Source organism: Myotis nattereri (genome assembly GCF_964212035.1).
Source record: "Myotis nattereri genome assembly, chromosome: 18".
NCBI classification, from domain to species: Eukaryota; Metazoa; Chordata; class Mammalia; order Chiroptera; family Vespertilionidae; genus Myotis; species Myotis nattereri.
In genome coordinates, this window is record NC_138093.1 from 584,423 (window position 1) to 603,078 (window position 18,656).

General features: G+C 53.6%; 1 protein-coding gene across 2 annotated transcripts; it reads right to left on the reverse strand.

The window, feature by feature from the left end:
• Positions 1-2,252: 2,252 nt before the first annotated feature.
• On the reverse strand, positions 2,253-8,304 carry HFE (homeostatic iron regulator). 2 transcript variants are annotated; one of them, XM_081111884.1, is made up of 6 exons: positions 7,403-7,644; positions 6,698-6,955; positions 6,156-6,431; positions 4,331-4,606; positions 3,970-4,089; positions 2,253-3,205 (listed from the first exon to the last, which is right to left on the reverse strand). In XM_081111884.1, exons 2-6 carry the CDS (start codon positions 6,927-6,929, stop codon positions 3,165-3,167), a joined length of 945 nt encoding a protein of 314 aa, XP_080968010.1. In that variant the 5' UTR covers positions 6,930-6,955; positions 7,403-7,644; the 3' UTR covers positions 2,253-3,164. The 2 variants fall into 2 exon arrangements, with proteins under 2 accessions (XP_080968010.1, XP_080968009.1); XM_081111883.1 differs by lacking the exon at positions 7,403-7,644 and adding an exon at positions 8,110-8,304 and having other exon boundaries at positions 2,256-3,205.
• Positions 8,305-18,656: the final 10,352 nt, after the last annotated feature.

Consider the following 18,656-nt stretch of genomic DNA (forward strand, 5'->3'; position numbering starts at 1 on the left):
TTCCAAGGTCCTCCCATCGGAACGTGCCCGCCAGGCTTCCGCATCCTGTTCCCCCTGAACCTTAAAAACCTAATACAGAGGCCGGAGGTGAGGCCCATTAGGTCCCAGGCCTCCGAGGCTGGAGACCTGCAGATCAATAAACTTTTCCCACTCCACACCCTGGCCTTTTGAATTTTGGCTCTTCCCCTCCCCCTCCCGCACACACACACACACACACACACAAACTAACTGGAAGAATTTTGGCTTTTTAAAAATGTTTTTCTCCTTTAGTATAAAGACATTACCACTTTTATCTTTATATTTGTGTGTGTGTGTGTGTGTATATATATATTGATTTCAGAGAGGAAGGGAGAAGGAGAGAGATAGAAACATCAGTGATGAGAGAGAATCATTGATTGGGACCTGCACCAGGGTCCTGTGCTGCGATGGGAAATCGATCCTTGACCTCCTGGCTTATCGGTCAGCGCTGAGCCACACTGTCCGGCAGGTGTCTTGTTTTTTTAAGTGTGTGTGTGTGTGTGTGTGTGTGTGTGTGTGTGTGTGTGTGTGTAAAGAATGCCTCCAGTACATGCTGTTATTATATAACACATTTTTGCTTATACCGCCCAGCAGCCCTTCACCAACTGTGCACAGATGGCCAGTCTTGTTTGCCTTCTGTCTGAGTCCAGCGATTCGCAGAGCTGGTGACATTTCTTATTTCCTCCCATTTCCAGGTGCTTTTCTACACCAGCGATGACCTCCAGGGCCCCAGCCCCAGCTCCGGGTGTCCCAGGGCCACTGCGCTGTTGGACTGCGGCCACCAGAGGGCGCCCATCTCCGCAATACCAGGCTTAGCAGGCGGTTTTGCCAGAAGCCAACTAAGTTAACAGCATTCAGCCTGGCTGCCCTGGCCCAGTGGGTGAGCTTTGACCTATGAACCAGGAGGTCACGGTCACCGCACAGGCCGGGGTTGCGGGCTCCATCCCTACTGGGAGGCGTGCAGGTCAATGACTCTCATCATGGATGTTTCTATCTCCCTCTCCCTTCCTCTCTGGAAAAAAAATAAAAAAGATTTTAAAAGGTAAAGTTTTGGTTTTGCAAATGCAGTTGACCTGAAGAACTGATGAACGAGGCCGGAAAAATTAAGCTAAGAAAGACTGAAGGACCGTGGAGATTTTTAACGGCAGCTGTAAAAAAAGGACAATGAACAAGTCCCAGTGGCAGATGGTTCACACCTGTGTCCTGTAAAGACCAGGGAGGGTGTTTCTGGAAACCCCAGCCTGTGAGATAACGCCAAGCGGAAACAAACGGCGGCCTAGTTCATTGTAACACATCCTGGAGGGGGGAGAAGGATGCTTCTTGGCCGAAGCTGTGGGGACAGGAGAAATACATACATGTACATACATGTACAGCGAAAGCATGTGTCCCTGTGCGTCCAGCATGGGTTGGAGGGAAGATCGTTACTGGACGCCAGGCGTTCCGTTCCGGCTTGGGGTGCTCTGCTCCGGAGGGAGACGCTGTCCTCCGGCAGTTTCCGTTCCTTCCAGCAAGTAAAGGGAGGCCGAGCCAAGGCTTAGGCACACGGTCTGGTCCGCTCCAGGCTGATTCCTCGTTCTGCAGTTGGCGGAACCTGCCGGGTGGGGTCAGGTCAAGCCCATCTGGTTAGAGCTGCGTCTGCAAAACACTGTTGTGCATGTGAACACTTAGCAAGAGCTGCCCAGACCTGAGACCCTTCTGGGAGTTAACAAAATAACCAAGGTGTTGCAATTCAGATGGTAATATTTCTGGAGCAAAGAAAAACAGTGAAGTCATCTATCAGGGTTTAATGAAAATAGTCCATGAAACACATTGTAAGAAATTTAGAAGCAGTACAAAGTTACCCCAAATAACATAATCCTATATAATAGAAGGGTAACATGCAAATTGACTGAACAGCGGAATGACCGGTCGCTAGGATGTGCACTGACCACCAGGGGGCAGACACTCCGTGCAGGAGCTGCCGCCCTGGTGGTCAGTGCGCTCACACAGGGGGAGCTCTGCTCAGCCAGAAGCCAGGCAGCTGTGGTGGCGGGAGCTTCTCCCACCTCCAAGTCAGCGCTAAGGAGCAGCGAGCAGGCGGGTGGTAAGGAGCAAGGGCTCCCCGACTGCGAGAGGGCTCAGGCCGGGCTGAGGGACTCCCCGCACCGAGTGCACGAATTTTCATGCACCGAGCCTCTAGTAAGTATATATATATGTAAGGCGGAAAAACCCAGCAGAAAAAATCATGCAGTACTCAGCACAGTTCATCATGCATTTATTAAAATATGTGCGTTGGATGCTTTTTATATCTTCATGCAGCAATAAGACTGAGGAGCACACATTATTCATAGAGATTATCATTGGCTAGTGGATGATAGTTTCAAGTTAATTCCTTTTCAACGTTTCTATAGCAAGCACATGTTACATGTATCTTCATCCAACTGAAAAAAAGATAGTTGAGATCTCTTTGCCCAAACTGAGTACCTACCAGCACACTTTTGAGTTATATTTGGTCTCGTGAGGTACCTGCCGTCTGAGACAGAAGGCCTCGTGCCACAGCTTTGCAACCAAATATATGCAGCAGCAGCAGTAGCAAGAAAGAACAGGCCAGCCCTGGCCAGTGTGGTTGAGTGGTTAGAGGGTCACCCCTTGCACCAAAGGGTCGCGCGTTTGATTCATGGTCAAGGGCCGGTGTAAGGACCCAGGGCCAGTGTAAGGACCCAGGTCCTCTCCATAGAGGAGACCAGAGGGCGGGGACAGGGGGGCCACTGGGGGACAGAGACAGGGAAGATCGAAAGGAAATGGGTCGGGAAGTGTGTGCACCTGCGCACATTCCCAGTAGGAGGACGGATGCCCTGAGAGAAGCCGCAGGCTCTTCTCCCAGCTTCCAGAGAATCCCGAGTCCAGCAAACTTCAGTAGCCTCGCTGCGGAGGGAGTCGCAGGGGGCGGGAAACTGAGGCAGGCTCTCCCTGCAGCCTGGGACCCACAGGGCCGCGGGGTGTCGGCAGGTAGGAACCCAAAACCTAAACGGGGGACGGCAGAGAGCTGGGGTTCCTGGGCCGGCTCCCATCTGCGGGTGCAGCTCTGTCCTCCAGCACCAAGGTCACCTGGGCGCCCGCTCTGAGTCTCCTACCGGCTCCTTCCCACGGGGTCTGCAGGCTGTACCTCATTCACGGTCGGCGAGGACATAGCTCCCCAGGGTGCCTCCTGCAGAGACAAGAATCTGGGCATCACCTTCCCCCTCCCTCACCTCCCTCATCTGCTCACCTCAACTCTGACCTCTCCCTCCCCAAGGAATACATGTTTAAAATATCCTATCCTATATAATAAAAGGCTAATATGCAAATCCGCCGAAGGCAGAACCACCAGTCACTCTAATGTGCACTGACCACCAGGGGGCGGACGCTCAGTGCAGGAGCTGCCCCTGGCGGTCAGTGCGCTCCCACAGGGGGGGCCCCTCAGCCAGAAGCCGGGCTCACAGCTGGCGAGCGCAGTGGTGGTGGTGGGAGCCTCTCCCACCTTCATGGCAGCACTAAAGATGTCCGACTGACGGCTTAGGCCTGTGGGGAGTGGGCCTAAGCCGTCAGTCAGACATCCCCTGAGGGTTCCCAGACTGTGAGAGGGCACAGGCCTGGCTGAGGGATGACCACCCCTCCAACGGACCCTCACACCCCAACCCCGAGTGCACGAATTTTGTGGACTGGGCCTCTAGTCTATATGTTTTTATTGATTTCAGAGAGGAAGGGAGAGAGAAACATCAATGATGAGAGAGAATTATGGATCGGGTGCCTCCTGCACGCCCCCTATTGGGGGTCGAGCTTTCTTTCTGGGCAAACCCTGTCATTCCTGTTCCCCCAGGGGAGCCAGTGCCTCCAGGGAGCAGGTGCCCTGGGCCCTCCCCACCCCCGGCCCTGCCCATGTCCTGCAGAAGCCCCACACCCTGGGCAGACTTCCTCCATCTTCCTACTCACGGGAAGCCCGCCTCCTCCGCAGGAATCTGAACAAAACCCCAGTGAAGAAGATGACGATGATGACACTCATGAGGGTCCCGCAGGTGACGCCAAAGACCAGGGAGCCCGACATGGAGGGCTCTGAAACACAGCAGCCAGTGGGCGACGGGGAAGCCGGGCCCAGGGCACCCCTCCCGCCCAGGGCACCCCTCCCACCTAGGGCACCCCTCCCATCCAGGGCACCCCTCCCATCCAGGGCACCCCTCCCGCCCAGGGCACCCTTCCCATCCAGAGCACCTGCCCCTCCCAGGGCACCCCCTCCTGCCATGTGGACCCCTCTGTCCCATTCTCGATGGGTGTCCTCGCCCGGGCTGGTCCGTACCCCAGGTGGCAGTGAGGGGCTGCTCCAGGCCGGGGTGCTGCACCTGGCAGGCATATCTCTGCTCCTCCCCAGGGGGCACGGCCAGGGCCACCTGGGCCTGGTAGGTCCCGTCCCCGTTGGGCAGCAGGTCCCCGGGCTCCGCATCCTTGGCGTCCAGAGGCTGCCGGTCCTTCAGCCACGTCATGGTGACATTGGGGGGGTAGAAGCTCAGAGCCTGACACCGCAGAGTGGTCGCTGCCGAGGCCACATGGCGCGTCACCCGCACCGAGGGGGGCACTGGGGGAAGGAGGAGCGTGTGGGGAGGGGACCCCGCCACCCTCCCCAGGAGCACCCCGACTTTCACTTCCCTTCTGCTCCATGTGGGAGGAAGGACACCCTGCACAGGCCCCGCTGCAGACACCCCCAAAGTGCCAAGCCCTGGCCGGTGTGGCTCAGTGAGCAGAGCATCGCCCTGCGGACCAAAGGGTCACAGGTTCAATTCCAGTCAAGGGCATGTACCGTGGCTGCCCAGGCCCAGGCCCTGGTTGGGGTGGGTGTACGAGGCAACCCATTGATGTCTCTCTCTCACATCGATGTTTCTCTCTGTCTCTTCCACTCTCCCTAAAAATCAATGGAAAAATATCCTCGGGTAAGGATTTTTTTTTTAGTTTTTTATTTATTTTTTACAGAGAGGAAGGGAGAGGGATAGAGAGTTAGAAACATCAATGAGAGAGAAACATGGATCAGCTGCCTCTTGCACACCCCCTACTGGGGATGTGCCCGCAACCAAGGCACATGCCCTTGACCGGAATTGAACCCGGGACCCTTCAGTCCGCAGGGTGACGCTCCATCCACTGAGCCAAACCGGTCAGGGCTCGGGTGAGGATTTTTTAAAAAAATGTTCCAAGATGCTCTTGGAGGTGTGTCCTGGGAGGAGTCATGCCCCTCAGCCTGGGGCGCTGTCCCTCCTGTCGGATGCCCACCCGTGGCCCGTCTTCCGCGCTGTGAGCCTATTAGGTTGAATCCGGTAACACCGCCTTCACGGGCACGAAAATGACTGAATGCGCCTGTCGGCAATCTCACCTGGCTCAACCAGCAAGTATTCTTTTAATATATGTAACTATTTTCATGTGTTTTTATTGATTTTTAGAGAGAGAAGAAGGGAGAGGAAGGGCCGGAGGTATTCTTGTAAGACAGTGGCCGGCAGGGCCCATGGCCACGCGCTGTGAGAACCTGTGTTGGCCTCAAGGCTGCGGCCACTCTGACTGGCTGCCTCCTGGCCTACCCCCCCCCACACACACACACCCCCCACACACACCCCGCCGCCGGGTAATTTCTTGTTTCTTTGGTTTTCCTGTGATATTTGACGTTTCTGATCCTAAAAGGCACACATGCTCGCAGGCCCAGGGTTCTTGGTTAAATTGAGAGCAGATACATCGTTGGCTACTTGCAAGGTGAACCCGGAATGACAGCCAGGACTCATGTCCGTGTGACGGTCCCACGGAAACGGTGGAGCCGCCCTGGCTGGGGTGGGTCTGTGGTCAGAGCGGCGGCGCGGGCACCTAAGGCTGCCGGTTGATTTCCAGCCGCGGGCACGTACCTGGGCTGCAGGTTTGATCCCAGCCCCAGTAGGAGTGAGTGCAGAAGGCAACCAGTCCCTCTCTCCTCTCTTTCTCCTCCCTCCCTTCCACTCTCTCTAAAAAGGCGAGGGGAAAACCTCCCCGGGTGAGGATGAACAAACCAGCAAAGGGTGGCGACCTCAGAGCAGGAACCTCAGCTCTGCCTTGGCCGCCTGGAGACGCCAGCGCCAGCTGTGCCCGCACCCCCTCCACGGTGCCCGCCATACCTTGCCGGTCCAGGACCCCGGTCCCCAGCTCCAGCAGCCGCCCCAGCTGCTCGGGGCAGAGCCTCTCCAGGTAGGCCCGGTTCTGCCTGGCCCGGATCGCGTTCTCTTCCCACTCCATCTTGGTGGCCCAGGCCCCGGGCTCTGCGGCTCTCCAGCTCAGCGCCTCGGGGCGGAACTCCAGGTGGTCCTCGCCGTCGTAGCCGTATTTCCAGAAGCCGCTGGTGCTGTTGTCCGCCCCCACCGCGCAGCCCAGGGCCACCTGCAGCGTGTGGGGCCCTGGCAACACCCCCGATTCGTTACTTAAGGAACCAAAGGGGCAGGCGGCTCTCTCCTCCATCCCCAGGACCCAGGGACCCCAGGAAGCAAACTCCTTCCTTCCTCCATGCCCCCCAACACCCCAAATCTCCTTCCTTCCCCCAACACCCCAAATCTCCTTCCTTCCCCAGCACCCCAAATCTCCTTCCTGCCTCCCCGTGACCCCAAATCTCCTTCCTGCCCAGAACCTCCCGGGCCTGGCCTCCCCTCTGCCCGCCCTCCCGCACCCGAGCTGTGGTTGCGGTTGTCCATGATGGTCCAGAAGTCCAGCGTGAACATGTGGTCCCAGCCTTTGAGGCTCTGGCTCAGCTGCAGCCACAGCGGGCCGGCCGCCCTGACCCACGGGGCGCGGGGCTCCGCGCGGCGACTCTCGTGATCGTAGAACACGAACAGCTGCTCGTCCACGAAGCCCGCGGCCTGGAACAGCGGCAGCCCCAGGTCCGGCTCCGTGGCGCCCATCAGCAGGTAGCGCAGCGAGTGCGGTCCTGGGGAGGCAAGAGGCGGCTGGGGCCCGGGGAAGGGACGGGGCGCGGCGGGAGCCCGGGGCTGCGAATCAGCTCCCACCCGGGTCCCGGGGCCCCGCCTGTGCAGATGCGGGCGCTTCCCTCCCTCCCAGCGCCTGTCCCGCCGCTCCCGCCGCGGGCCCTCCCTGTGCCGAGTGTGGCCGCCACCCCGCTGCCCGGCACGGCCGGGCGGACAGGCTTCCCGAGGGCCAGGCTGAGGCCGGGGCCCAGCACGGAGCCGGGAGCCGGTGCTCAGAGCACTTAGCGCCGCCAGAGGCCGAGACGCGCTGAGCAGCAGCCTCCAGCCACGCCCACCGCGAAGGTCAGGAGCCCCGGCGACCACGGGCCAAGCTGACCTCTGACCTCTCACGGCGGGGGGTGCCCACATTGCAGAAAGGTCAGGGCGGACCCAGGGGCGCATGGACGCACCTCTGCCTGTGCCCCCGCAGGCTCGCCCTCGGCCCCTGGGAAACTAGCCTAGTGCTTCCTCGGCGCCAGGAAACCCGATCCCTAAAGTCTCGGGGTCCGGGGCGTCCTCCCCTCCCCGCCCCCCCGAGCGCCCGTGAAATCAGCGCCTGAACCATCCCCGACTTCCGCAGAGCGGAGCGGACGCGGCCCCGCGCGGGCACCCTGGGCCCTGCCCCCTGGACCCAGAACCGAACTTCAGCCCCCAAAAAGGAGGAAGTTGTGTTTCCAGGCGGAGTAACAGTCAAGCGCCGCACAGATTCCTAACGGGGGGCGGGGGGCGGGGGGGGGCGCCCAGCCCAGGTGCGGAGCTCAGGCCCCCGCCGTCCGCCTGCGCACACGCCCCCCGCGCCCCTCGCCCTGGACGCACCCCGCAAGGACACATCGAGGGCGCGGTGGCCGGGAAACGGGACGCAACCGGCAGGAGAGACGCAAACCCGAGACTCGCTAGGAACCTGCCGCCGAACTCGGCCTCCGGGAGCCACCCGGGGTCGAGGGGAGGTGGGGGGGCGGCGCTGCGAGCGATCCGCAGGGCGGGGACCGTGGGTGGGGACCAGGCTGGGCGCCCCACGGCCCGGTCCTCCCGGGAAGGTTGGGGAGGGGGTTGCCCGGGGCCGACGGCTCCCCGCAAACTAGGCGCCCCCCCTCCTCCGCGCCCGCACCGCACTCACGCGCTCGGGCCTGCGTGTCCACGGCCCGCACCCCGGGCGCCTCCAGCGCCGCCAGCGCCCCGAGCAGCAGGAGCAGCGCGCGCCTGGCCGGCGGGCCCATCGCGGGCGGCGCGCGGGGACTCGGTGCCCGGAGCAGTCACTCCGCGGCCATCGCCGCCTGCAAGTTCCTGGCCCGCGCAGGCCCTTTCCGGCCACGGGAGCGTGTGCCGCCCTCGGCCTGGTCTTCCTGCCCCCGAGCCCGCGTGGGGAACGCCCTGGGACGGATCCGCTGCATCCCAGACTCCAAGCCCAGGGCAGGTTGCTGACCCGGGAAAGGACCTGTAACCACTTTCCTGTTTTATTTTTTAAAAATTGATTTCGGAGAGGAAGGGAAGGAGAGATGGAAGCGTCAATGGTGAGAGATTCATAGATCGGCTGCCTCCTGCAAGGCCCCCACCGGGGATGGAGCCCGCAACCCGGGCCTGTGCCCTGACCAGGAATCGAACCACAGCCTCCTGGTTCCTAGGTCGACGCTCAACCACTGAGCCCCGCCTGCCGGGCGGAATTCTTATTATTTTATTTGTTATATGTTTTAGGAGGGAGCGGGGACACCATGCAGGGGGGCAAAGAACAGCGACCTGGAGAATGCGGCCCGGAGGGCGCCCGCAGCGGGCAGGGGTCCAGGCAGGGCCCCCGGAAGGGCCTGGTTCCAGGGGGGTCCCCGGAAGGCGGGGTCAGGAGCCGGTCATCTCCATGCAGAGGAACATTTTCCAAGGAAGCACGGAGGGAGCGCGGCGCTGGGTGTGGGCGGGCTCCCCCAAGATGCGCTCCTCTCAGGCAGGTGCCCGAGCAACTCCGGATCACCTACCTGGGGAGACCCGACAGCAAGAGGGATGCTGGGAGCTGAAACTTTTTTCCCTTTTAAATAATCTTTACCCGAGGAGACTGCAACTGAGGCACGTGCCCCTGACGGACTCGAACCCTGGACCCTTCAGTCCGCAGGCCGACGCCCTACCCACTGAACCACATAGGCCGGGCGGGAGTTGGACTTTTTAAAGGCCGGATTTTCTACTGTGGTTCCTGGACCGGGAACGTCATCCTCACTTGGAACCTGTCAATCAATGGCCAATTCCCGGCGGATCCCAAACTACTGAACCTCAAAGGCAGCAGCGGGGCCTGCTCGTCTGTTTTAAGACCCCCCCCCCCCTGCCACCCCCGCGCCACACACACACACACCCCTTCTGATGCGCAGTCAACGGGCAAAGGGCTCCTACCTGCTCTGGGGCGGGACTGGGCTGGGCGACCACACAGCTCCCGCCCCTGCCCGCCGCTGTCCATCCGAGTGTCATGCCCACGGCCGCCGGGGGTCTTAGCTTTGCAGCTGCAGCTCAGCCCCCATCTCAGCGCAGCTCCAGCGCCTTAGAGTCCATCACTTTCCCTTTGCCCACGGCCCGCGCGTCGTGTGGCTCATCGTAGCAATTGACGTACAAACTCACTTGACTTACTGTTTATGGGAGAAAAGTTGAAAGCAGATAAGCAAAATGAGGAAAACAAAAACCACTACATTGGTTTGTCAGAGATCAAACGCTCAGGACGTGTCAGTGCGGCTCCTGCTGGTGTTCTTCACAGACAGAGCCCCAGCCTGGATGTGCATAGATAACGGCCTGCTATCCGCACTTTCCACTGTTTAGGTGTGGAGTGAAAGCAGCGGTGAGTGAGCGAGGGAATGAGTGATCAAGATTAGCCTGAAGCCCAGCGGGCGTGGCTCAGGGGTTGAGCATCAACCTAGGAACCAGGAGGTCACGGTTTGATTCCCTGTCAGGGCACAGGCCCTGATTGCCGGCTTGATCCCCAGTAGGGGGTGTGCAGGAGGCAGCCGACCCATGATTCTCTCTCATCATTGATGTTTCTCTCTCCCTCTCCCTTGCTCTTTGAAATAAAACATATATATATATACATATATATTTTTTTTTGGGGGGGGGAGATTAGACTGTGAAGCCAACTGCAACCCCCACCCCCTGAGGCCCTCTGGCCCCCGTGTTTCCGGAGCCCCTGGGACTGTGAACAGTAGAGACGTCCTATTGTGGCCGTAACAACAGGAGCAGCAGGCGAAGGGATCAAGACTCACCACTTCCTGGTCCCATTGACAAGTTAGCTTCTCAGGGCAAATGTCCGCTGAGTCCAAAGGCCTGTTTGCTCCCTCCTGGCCCTTCCCTGCACTGTGGCCTCACTCCCGCCCGTTTCTTTTTAAATTATTTTAGTTTTTACCTAAAACTCATTAAGCACATTAGCGAGGAGTTAATAGGTGGGTGTATTTTAATTTAATGCACTTTATAAATAGACCGAAATCTTCTCTTCGACTCTAGTTCATGTTTCAGTGTGTGTGTGTGTGTGTGTGTGTGTGTGTGTGTGTGTGTTTACATCAGGGCTGTCCTAGGGCAGATCTGGGCTCTCGTCTCCATGTCCTCGCTGGCGAGGTGGTAGTGGTTGGAATGGGATTATGGGATTGTGGTAAGGAAGGAGTGAGACTCGGACGTGGACTGTCTGGGGCACAGGAAGTGTTCCGTGAACTGCGGTGTGTACACCAACAGTGTCAGGGTTGTGCCACATTGTGATAAAAACAATGTATACCCAATTGTAACACATGTCCCCTTTTTCCCCTTTGAGCCCTTCCAGCCCACCCCAGCCCTCACCCCAGGCCTTCACCACCTTATTGTCAGTGTCCATTTATGCCTAGAAGGTCATTGCTTCCAGCCCACCCAGTCCTCACCCCAGGCCTTCACCACCTTATTGTCAGTGTCCATTTATGCCTAGAAGGTCATTGCTTCCAGCCCACCCAGCCCTCACCCCAGGCCTTCACCACCTTATTGTCAGTGTCCATTTATGCTTGGAAGGTCATCGGTCGATTACCTCCTACCCACTCACCCTCCTCTGCTTTCCCTGAAGACTCGCTCTCTGTTCCACGCTCTCTGTTCCCTGCGTCCACAGGAGGGTACTAGTGTCTGATCACCTGGCGATACTTTATAGGAATGACCTTTTACGGCAAACTGTTAACACATGCAGACACTGGAAGGGAATGGTCACAGACCGGTGGGTTAGGAGTAAACGGTCTGCAGCCATGCCCTGTGGGGTAGCGTGCCCTTGGGTCTGGGGACACACCACCGTGCAAGCGTCTGGCTCAGCAAGGGGAGTCTGAGGCCTATGCGATGCCTACTTCTGTTCATTGTGTGTTTTGTTTTTTTAAATGTTTTCACTGATTTCAGAGAGGAGGGGGAGGGGGAGAGAGATAGAAACATCAATGATGAGAGAGAATCATCAACTGGCTGCCTTCTGCACACCCAGGACTGGGGATCAAGTCCGCAACCCGGGAATTAAACTGTGACCTTTTGGTTCATAGGTCAACGCTCAATCACTGAACCCCATCAGCCAGGCTATTTCCGTTAATTGTTAGCCTTCGGCTCTTTCTGTCTTGGGGCCTTGAAGGGCAAAATGGCCTCAATATTTAATATCTCCTGGAGAAAACTGTCCATATGCTTTTTCATTATGACGAGAAAAGCAACAGTCTATTCTCACGTTCACCTGTGTGCAACTTGTGTTTTTGTAAACTGCCGTGTTTTGTCTCATTTCTGATGGACGTATGAGTGCTTTAAAGGCACATGAATTCCGATCGATCTGCGAGGCAAATTTATAGTGCGAAGACACAAACTCTCCAAGTCTGAATCTTCTCATGTAAGCGGTGATTACAGCAGCTGTTTCGTAGCATGATATTTAGAATGCAGTTAAACGTTTTAAAAAGATTTGCTCCAGGAAGCCCTCAGCACAGTGCCTGGCATCTAATCACGGCTCCCCGTGTTGATTACAATCATGTGCCCAATATAATACTAATGACATCACAGCAACATTGCTGCTGGGGGTGGGTCAGTGTCCTCCATCCGGTGGCCCATGTTGAGATTATCTAACTATTTAAATAATAACACTACCCGGCCAGCGTGGGTCAGTGGTTGCCGTCAACCAGGAGGTCGCCATTGGATTCCTGGTCAGGGCACATGCCCGGGTTGCAGGCTCAATCCCCAGTGGGGAGGGTGGGGGGGAGACAGAAGCCATCCATGATTCTCTCTCATCATTGATGTTTCTCTCTCTCTCTCTCTCTCTCTCTCTCTCTCTCTCTCTCTCTCTCCTCCCTTTCCCTTCCTTCCTCTCCGAGATCAATAAAAAGCATGTATATATATTAAAAAATAATGGTGCTGGAAAGATAGGCCATATGCAACCTCCCTCCGCCTCTGGGGCTGTGATGCTGAATTTTCTACTCACATGGAAGGACACTGAAGTGGCTTCTCCAGGAGACAGTTTCCTCCCATTTCCTCCTTTGGCCTCATTTCTACACGAGACGGACAGACCCGGACTCCTCCCGGCTTCCCCCTTTATTCTAAGCCGTGGGCACCACGAGGGTAGCTATCTGCATGTCTCCTGTCAATCACTGGTTGGGAGCCCATGAACCAGCCCATGTGAGCTTCTTGTCCGCCTGGCAGTGTATTGATCTTTATATTTTTCCCGTAACGGTCCTGCGAGCCGGCCTCGGCCTGACTGCTCTGAGCCCCGACGCCAGCATCACAGCTTTGTCCACTGTGAGTCACAATCATGTCTTTCCGCCAAAAGGCTGTAAAACGCCAATGAGCTTTAAAATGTGCCCATTTGCAAAACAAAAATGCTAATGATCAGTAATCGTGCCATGAAAGATGTTAACTCTGTTCAGTCATTGGCTGATCTTGCTCTAACCTTAAAATTTTGTGATTATTGACCTCTGTTGCATTTATTCTAAAACAACCCAAAATGATCTCGCTGTTTCGCGTATCAACAGCACCCTGGTGTGTTCACTGCTGTATGCATTTCTGTTCCTTGTTGCTGTTTTATGCCTTCATATTAGCAAAATAGGAAATTCTGTGGAAAACAAAACAAAAATCCCTTTGATCTTTAATACCCACCCCCTTCGGTAGCAGGGAAACAAATGGCTTATATTGGAGAACTTAGCAGAAGCAGGTGTTCGTGTATCATTTTGGTGCTTTTGTTAATGTTTCTAAGCAATGTCCTTTGGCTCACTCCTTGCCCGCTCCCATGGCATCCTCCTGGTGCTCAGTGTCCTCATCATCATCACACATCAGTGATCAGAAACGAGATGCAACTCCCGATCCCTGCCCGCCAGACCTGAGCAGGCTCTCGCCCGAGCTGAAGGGGGTGTTGCCCTCACTCCTGGACTGTGCAAGAATGAACTGCTGTTGGGTTTGACTGATTGTAGATGGTTGTGGTGCGGTGTGTCGAAGGCTATTGAATGCAACTTACAATGCTTAATAAAAATCCTCATTCTTTTAGTTTAGATGTAAAAAAATCTCCTGCGTCATACAATGTCAACCCAAAGTTAATGATTGATGGCCTAGGGGCACCCTGCACCCCCGCTGTGCCAAGGGCTGCTTGAGATTGCGCGCCACCTAATGGCCACGAGAGCTAACAGCATCCTGCTCTGTGAAGGCCTTCGGATGGGCAAGGGTGAGGCCAAAGCGAACCTGTGGAATTACCTTCCAGCAATTCAAGTAGATTTGGGAACTTTATTTTCTTTTTTTTTTTTAATTTTTTTGTTTATTCTGAGATTTGGGGACCTTAAAGGTTAGAATTCAGTTCTGAAAAAAAAAATAATTCTTACTTAAAACTCTTTGCAATGACTGGTTAGCAACTGCGCGGTTTTAATGTAATTAGTTAAACGATGTAGGCTTTGCATTCATGAGAGCCATGGTAGGGGTCTGTCCTGCTGGACTTTTCTGCAGCCTACACTTTAGTGCAGTCAGCTTTGGGGGTTGTGTGTGTGTGTGTGTGTGTGTGTGTGTGTGACAATCAGGGTGCGAGGCTGATCTCAGTCACATGGCAAAATTACAAACCTTTTAAGTCCTTTTACCCTTATTAGCACATAGTGTTGACTATAATAGATTTATTATTACTATCATTATTGTCACACTGATATACCTTTCCAGGAATCTCATAATTTTGTTCCCTGTTAAGCAAGAGCCAGTTCCAGTGCTGCCATCTTCGCACAAATACGTTTTTCTTGTGTCAGCATCCTTCACACTGCGTTTACTTTTAAAAAGAAGAGAAGTCACTCAATATTTTAAAAGTGATTTTGGCCCAGCCAGCTCGGTTCAGTGGTGGAGTATCGACCTATGAACCAGGATGTTACTGTTTATTTTCCCGGACGGGGCACATGCCTGGGTTGTGGGCTCGATCCTCCGTGGGGGGTGCAGGATGTTTCTATCTCTCTCCCCCTCTTCCTTCCTTTCTGAAATCAATAAAAATATATTTAAAAATAAATTTTAAGCCCTAGCAGGTTTGACTCAGTGGATAGGGCGTCAGCCTGCAGACTGAAGGGTCCCGGGTACGATCCGGGTCAAGGGTGCGTACCTGGGTTGCGGGCTCCCTGCCCTGGTCAGGGCATGTGGGAGGCAACCAAACAATGAGCCTCTCTCACATCGGTATTTCTCTCTGTCTCTCCCTCTCCCGTCCACTCTCTCTAAAAACCAATGGGAAAAATACCCACAGGCGAGGATAAATAAATAAATACAGCAAAAGTAGATATTTAAAAAATAAAAATAAAAAGCACATTTTAAAAGTTCTTTTGTAAAACGACATCTATGTCTAGACCCCGTGTCTAACTGACCCCTCCTTTCCGTGTCTGTTGTGACCTTTGTCACGGACACTATTACCTTTTTCTGGGTCCGGACCCTCCACACCCCACCATAGGGTAGAGCTTGTCCTGTTTACTCTCCTATTCCATGAGTTTATCTGCCAGCATTTTCCTACACGACTTAGCCCAGGACCGTTCGTTTGTTCCTCCCATGTTCTTGCTGGCCAATGGGTTTACTGTAGTCTCGGGGCTTCTAGTGGCTTCAGGATGATCGTCTGTCGAGCGGGGATAATTATTCTGTTCGCCAAAAGAGATTTAAAAACCCACCTGTGAAGGGTTTGACTAGAAATTAACCAATACACCAAGGCTAAGGGATTGGGACATCGCGTCTAAAAGGAGCGTGGGTTGGTTCGGGGCGCCATCTAGAGTCCACTAGGGCGAACAGCAGGACGTATTGTAAACATCTCCCACTCGGGAAAGTGTCAGGTCCACCAGCATGTATTTGCAGGGGCGAAAACGCCTTCCACTAAGGCGCGCTCACACCGTGGCGAGGAGTTAACAGGTGGGACGTATGTTCATTCAATGCACCTTATAAATAGACAAAAACCTCTTCTTCGGCTCTAGTTCATATTCTAGTGTGTGTGTGTGTGTGTGTGTGTGTGTGTGTGTTTACGTAACTTGTCCTCGGTCCCCGGGGCTGTCCTAGGGCAGATCTGAGCTCTCCGTCTCCGCGTCCTCGATGGCGAGGTGGTAGTGGTTGGAATGGGACTATGGGATCGTGATAAGGAAGGAGTGAGACTCGGGCATGGACCGTCTGGGGCACAGGAAGTGTTCCGTTAACTGCTGTGTTTACCAGGCTTATTGACACTCTTACACCAACAGTGTCCGGATTGTGATCAATCAAATGCACATATAATTTTTAAAAACAATTTTAATATGTCTATGGTAAAATTATATAATTTGTACTTACAGTATGCCAGGTTGTGTTCTAAGAACTGTATAGATATTAATTCATTTTCAAAATCACCTCTAAAGCAGGTACTATTGCCGACCCTGTATAGATGAGGAAGCTGAGGCATAGAGTAGTTTAGTAACTTGTTCAACGTTATATAGTTTTGTATTTTCCAGTGTTGTTTTTTGTTGTTGTTGATCATCCTCACCTAAGGACATTTTCCCATTGATTTTTAGAGAGAGTGGAAGGGAGTGGGGAGAGAGAGGGAACGAGGAACATCGATGTGAGAGAGACACATGGATTAGTTGCCTCCTGCAACTGAGGTACATGCCCTTGTCTGGCCTCAAACCCAGAACCCTTCTATCCGAGGGCCGATGCTCTATCCACTGAGCCAAACCACCTAAGGGCTGTATCTTCCAGTTTTTAAACGTTTCCAAAGATTCTGGCTCTGGAGCCCTTATGACAAACAGTGCCAAACTATAATTTTCAAAAAATTCAAGCATGATTCTTATACAGATTCGCGAGTTCGTATGTGGGTCAGGGGTGGTGTGTGTCACTAGGGAGGCAGTGAGCAGGAAGACAATGTTAGATCCTGACGGGACACAGGGGAATGGAATGTGTGTTCAGTCACGGGGAGAAGGAATGCTGGGAACCTGAAAAATCAGACAGAACTGGTTCAAGTCCTGTTAGGCAACACAGTGGGATGACCTTTCAGGGTCATCTTTTCTACTGGAAAGAATGCATTTGCGTCTGTACTGGACAAAACCTTTATTCACCTGTCTGTCTTCTACAAATGCCTCTAATTTTCACATCCTCTGGGCTTACTGAAAAGTAAATATGAAGAGAAATTTCCCTCAGCTAACGCGGTGCCAGCTGTTCACCTCCAAGGGACACTGAGCTCTCGTAACATGTCTTATCCGAGTCGAAATGGTCACGACTGTGAAATAGTGAAGCATAGTCACCTCCATCTGGTATAAAAACTGCTGTTTGAAATTCTCTGCTATTGTGAGATAGCCCCTTGTTCTGTGAACTCTGTCATTTTTAGACGGTCTCTTATTCTGTAGAATAAGTGTTTTAGTTTGAATAATAGAAAAAGATAAAAACATAACTGTCTGACCTTGCGAGCTAGCCATCTAACGTAATGGACTAATACTGTTAATACTTCCCATGTTCTTATGCCAAAGGTTTGTTCTTTATGTGTCCAAGATTACAAACTGTCTGTAACAATAACTCACACAGAGCCCTTTGTAAAACCTGCAAAGAAGCTCAAAAGGCATAAGTACAGTGGGACCTTGACTTACGAGTTTAATTCATTCCGATACCGAGCTCGTTAAGGAGCTCGTTAACTCAAATTACTCTATCAACTCAATGCAAAAAATCTGCCGAGAGACAGCTGGTATCTCAAAAAACTCGTTAGTTGGGACACTCGTAAGTCAAGGCCCCACTGTACAGGAAACTTCCTGTGTGAGCTCGCTCAGAGATTTGGAAGAAACATCGCCCTCTGGGCCACGTGCAACAAATGACCCCTAATTAATTGGCTCATTAAGGCGTCTTGTATCTCACGCGCTGATTTACGATACAAGAATAGACACAAGACTTTGAAGACTTATTATTGGGAAAAAAGGACCATAAACTCTGATTTTTTAAACGATATTGGTTGTTGAGCAGGTAATAGTTGGGATGTATACATTAAGTTAAAGATGTATCATTACAATTGTTTTCACCTATTTCTTCTCACTTTTTTTCTGTGGGATACTAGAAAACTTAAAATGATCTATTTATTAGCATTGCCCAGCATCGGATGACCCAAATGTGAACTTAGACACTTTCCCAATACAGTTTGAAAGGACAGAAAAAATACCTTTGCCGCGTGTTTAAGTTTTGGGTAACGTTTCCCACACAAGTCACAGGCATCTGGAGGTTCCTTGCTTCTCTGCCTTCTGCCCGCCACCATGCGGCCAGGAGGGTGGGAGCAGGACTCTGGGTGGCTTCTCTCCTGATAATTCCATCTGGAGTCTGGACTTGCACACACAGAGGAGCTTCAAGCTGAGGGGTCATCTTAGAGGACAGAATCCCAGGAATCACATTTCCATCTGGCTGATTTACACCAGGATACTGATTTATAGGGAAGGGGGTCCAGTGACTGGCGAATCAAGACTCCATACAGGGGTTTTCTTTTTTCTTTTAAATGTTTATTATTTATTTCAGAAAGGAATGGAGAAGGAGAGAGCGAGAGTGAGAGAGAAACATCAATGAGGAGAGAGAATCATGGATCGGCTGCCTCCTGCACACCCCACACTGGGGATCAAGCCGGCAGCCGGGCCTGTGCCCTGACCGGGAATCTCCTGGTTCATAGGTTGAGGCTCAACCACTGAGCCATGCTGCCCGGGCCACAGGGCTCTTTCTTGATGGCTGGGCACCCTCAGCCTTGTTTCCGGTGGGAAGGGGTTCTTTGCCCATAGAATCCGAGCAGAGGGGCGTGTTCTTATTTTATCTCCTAAGCAAACTATAGGAAGATGATGAAGGTGCTTTAGTTGTTTGCAGAGTTTCAAGAATCTGTTATGATTCTTAGACCCAAAGTCACACGGACGGATGGCAGGTCAAAAGTGTTTTTGCTACGGCTGCTAACTTGTCCGTTACTAATCGCATTAGGCCGTTAATTCCCAGGACGTGAGCAGGAGTAGACACAGTCTTCAAATGTTGAACGAATGGTATTCAATGAAACCTCGGGGTCACCCTTAGTCTAAACCAAGATGCCTCGTTTCTCCTTCAGCCCTGCACGTATCTGCTTAAGCCCCTTTGTCACCTCACACAATGGGTTCACCGCTTGGCGTGTCTGCGCCAAAAGGCACACAGCTCTTGTTGGGAGAAAACGTTTTTAGTTCTGACTGTGACAAGGGAGGTATCGGAATACTCTTCAGAGCTGTCTCACAGAAGGAAGGTTTAGCA

Excerpts from the sequence above, each read along its gene's own strand:
- HFE (XM_081111883.1), bottom strand. The coding sequence starts at position 8,209 with ATGGGCCCGCCGGCCAGGCGCGCGCTGCTCCTGCTGCTCGGGGCGCTG. Across the intron at positions 4,090-4,330 it reads GCCCCTCACTGCCACCTGGG|AGCCCTCCATGTCGGGCTCC; the intron begins GTACGGACCAGC and ends GCTGTGTTTCAG. Across the intron at positions 3,206-3,969 it reads GCGGAGGAGGCGGGCTTCCC|GAGGCACCCTGGGGAGCTAT; the intron begins GTGAGTAGGAAG and ends TTGTCTCTGCAG.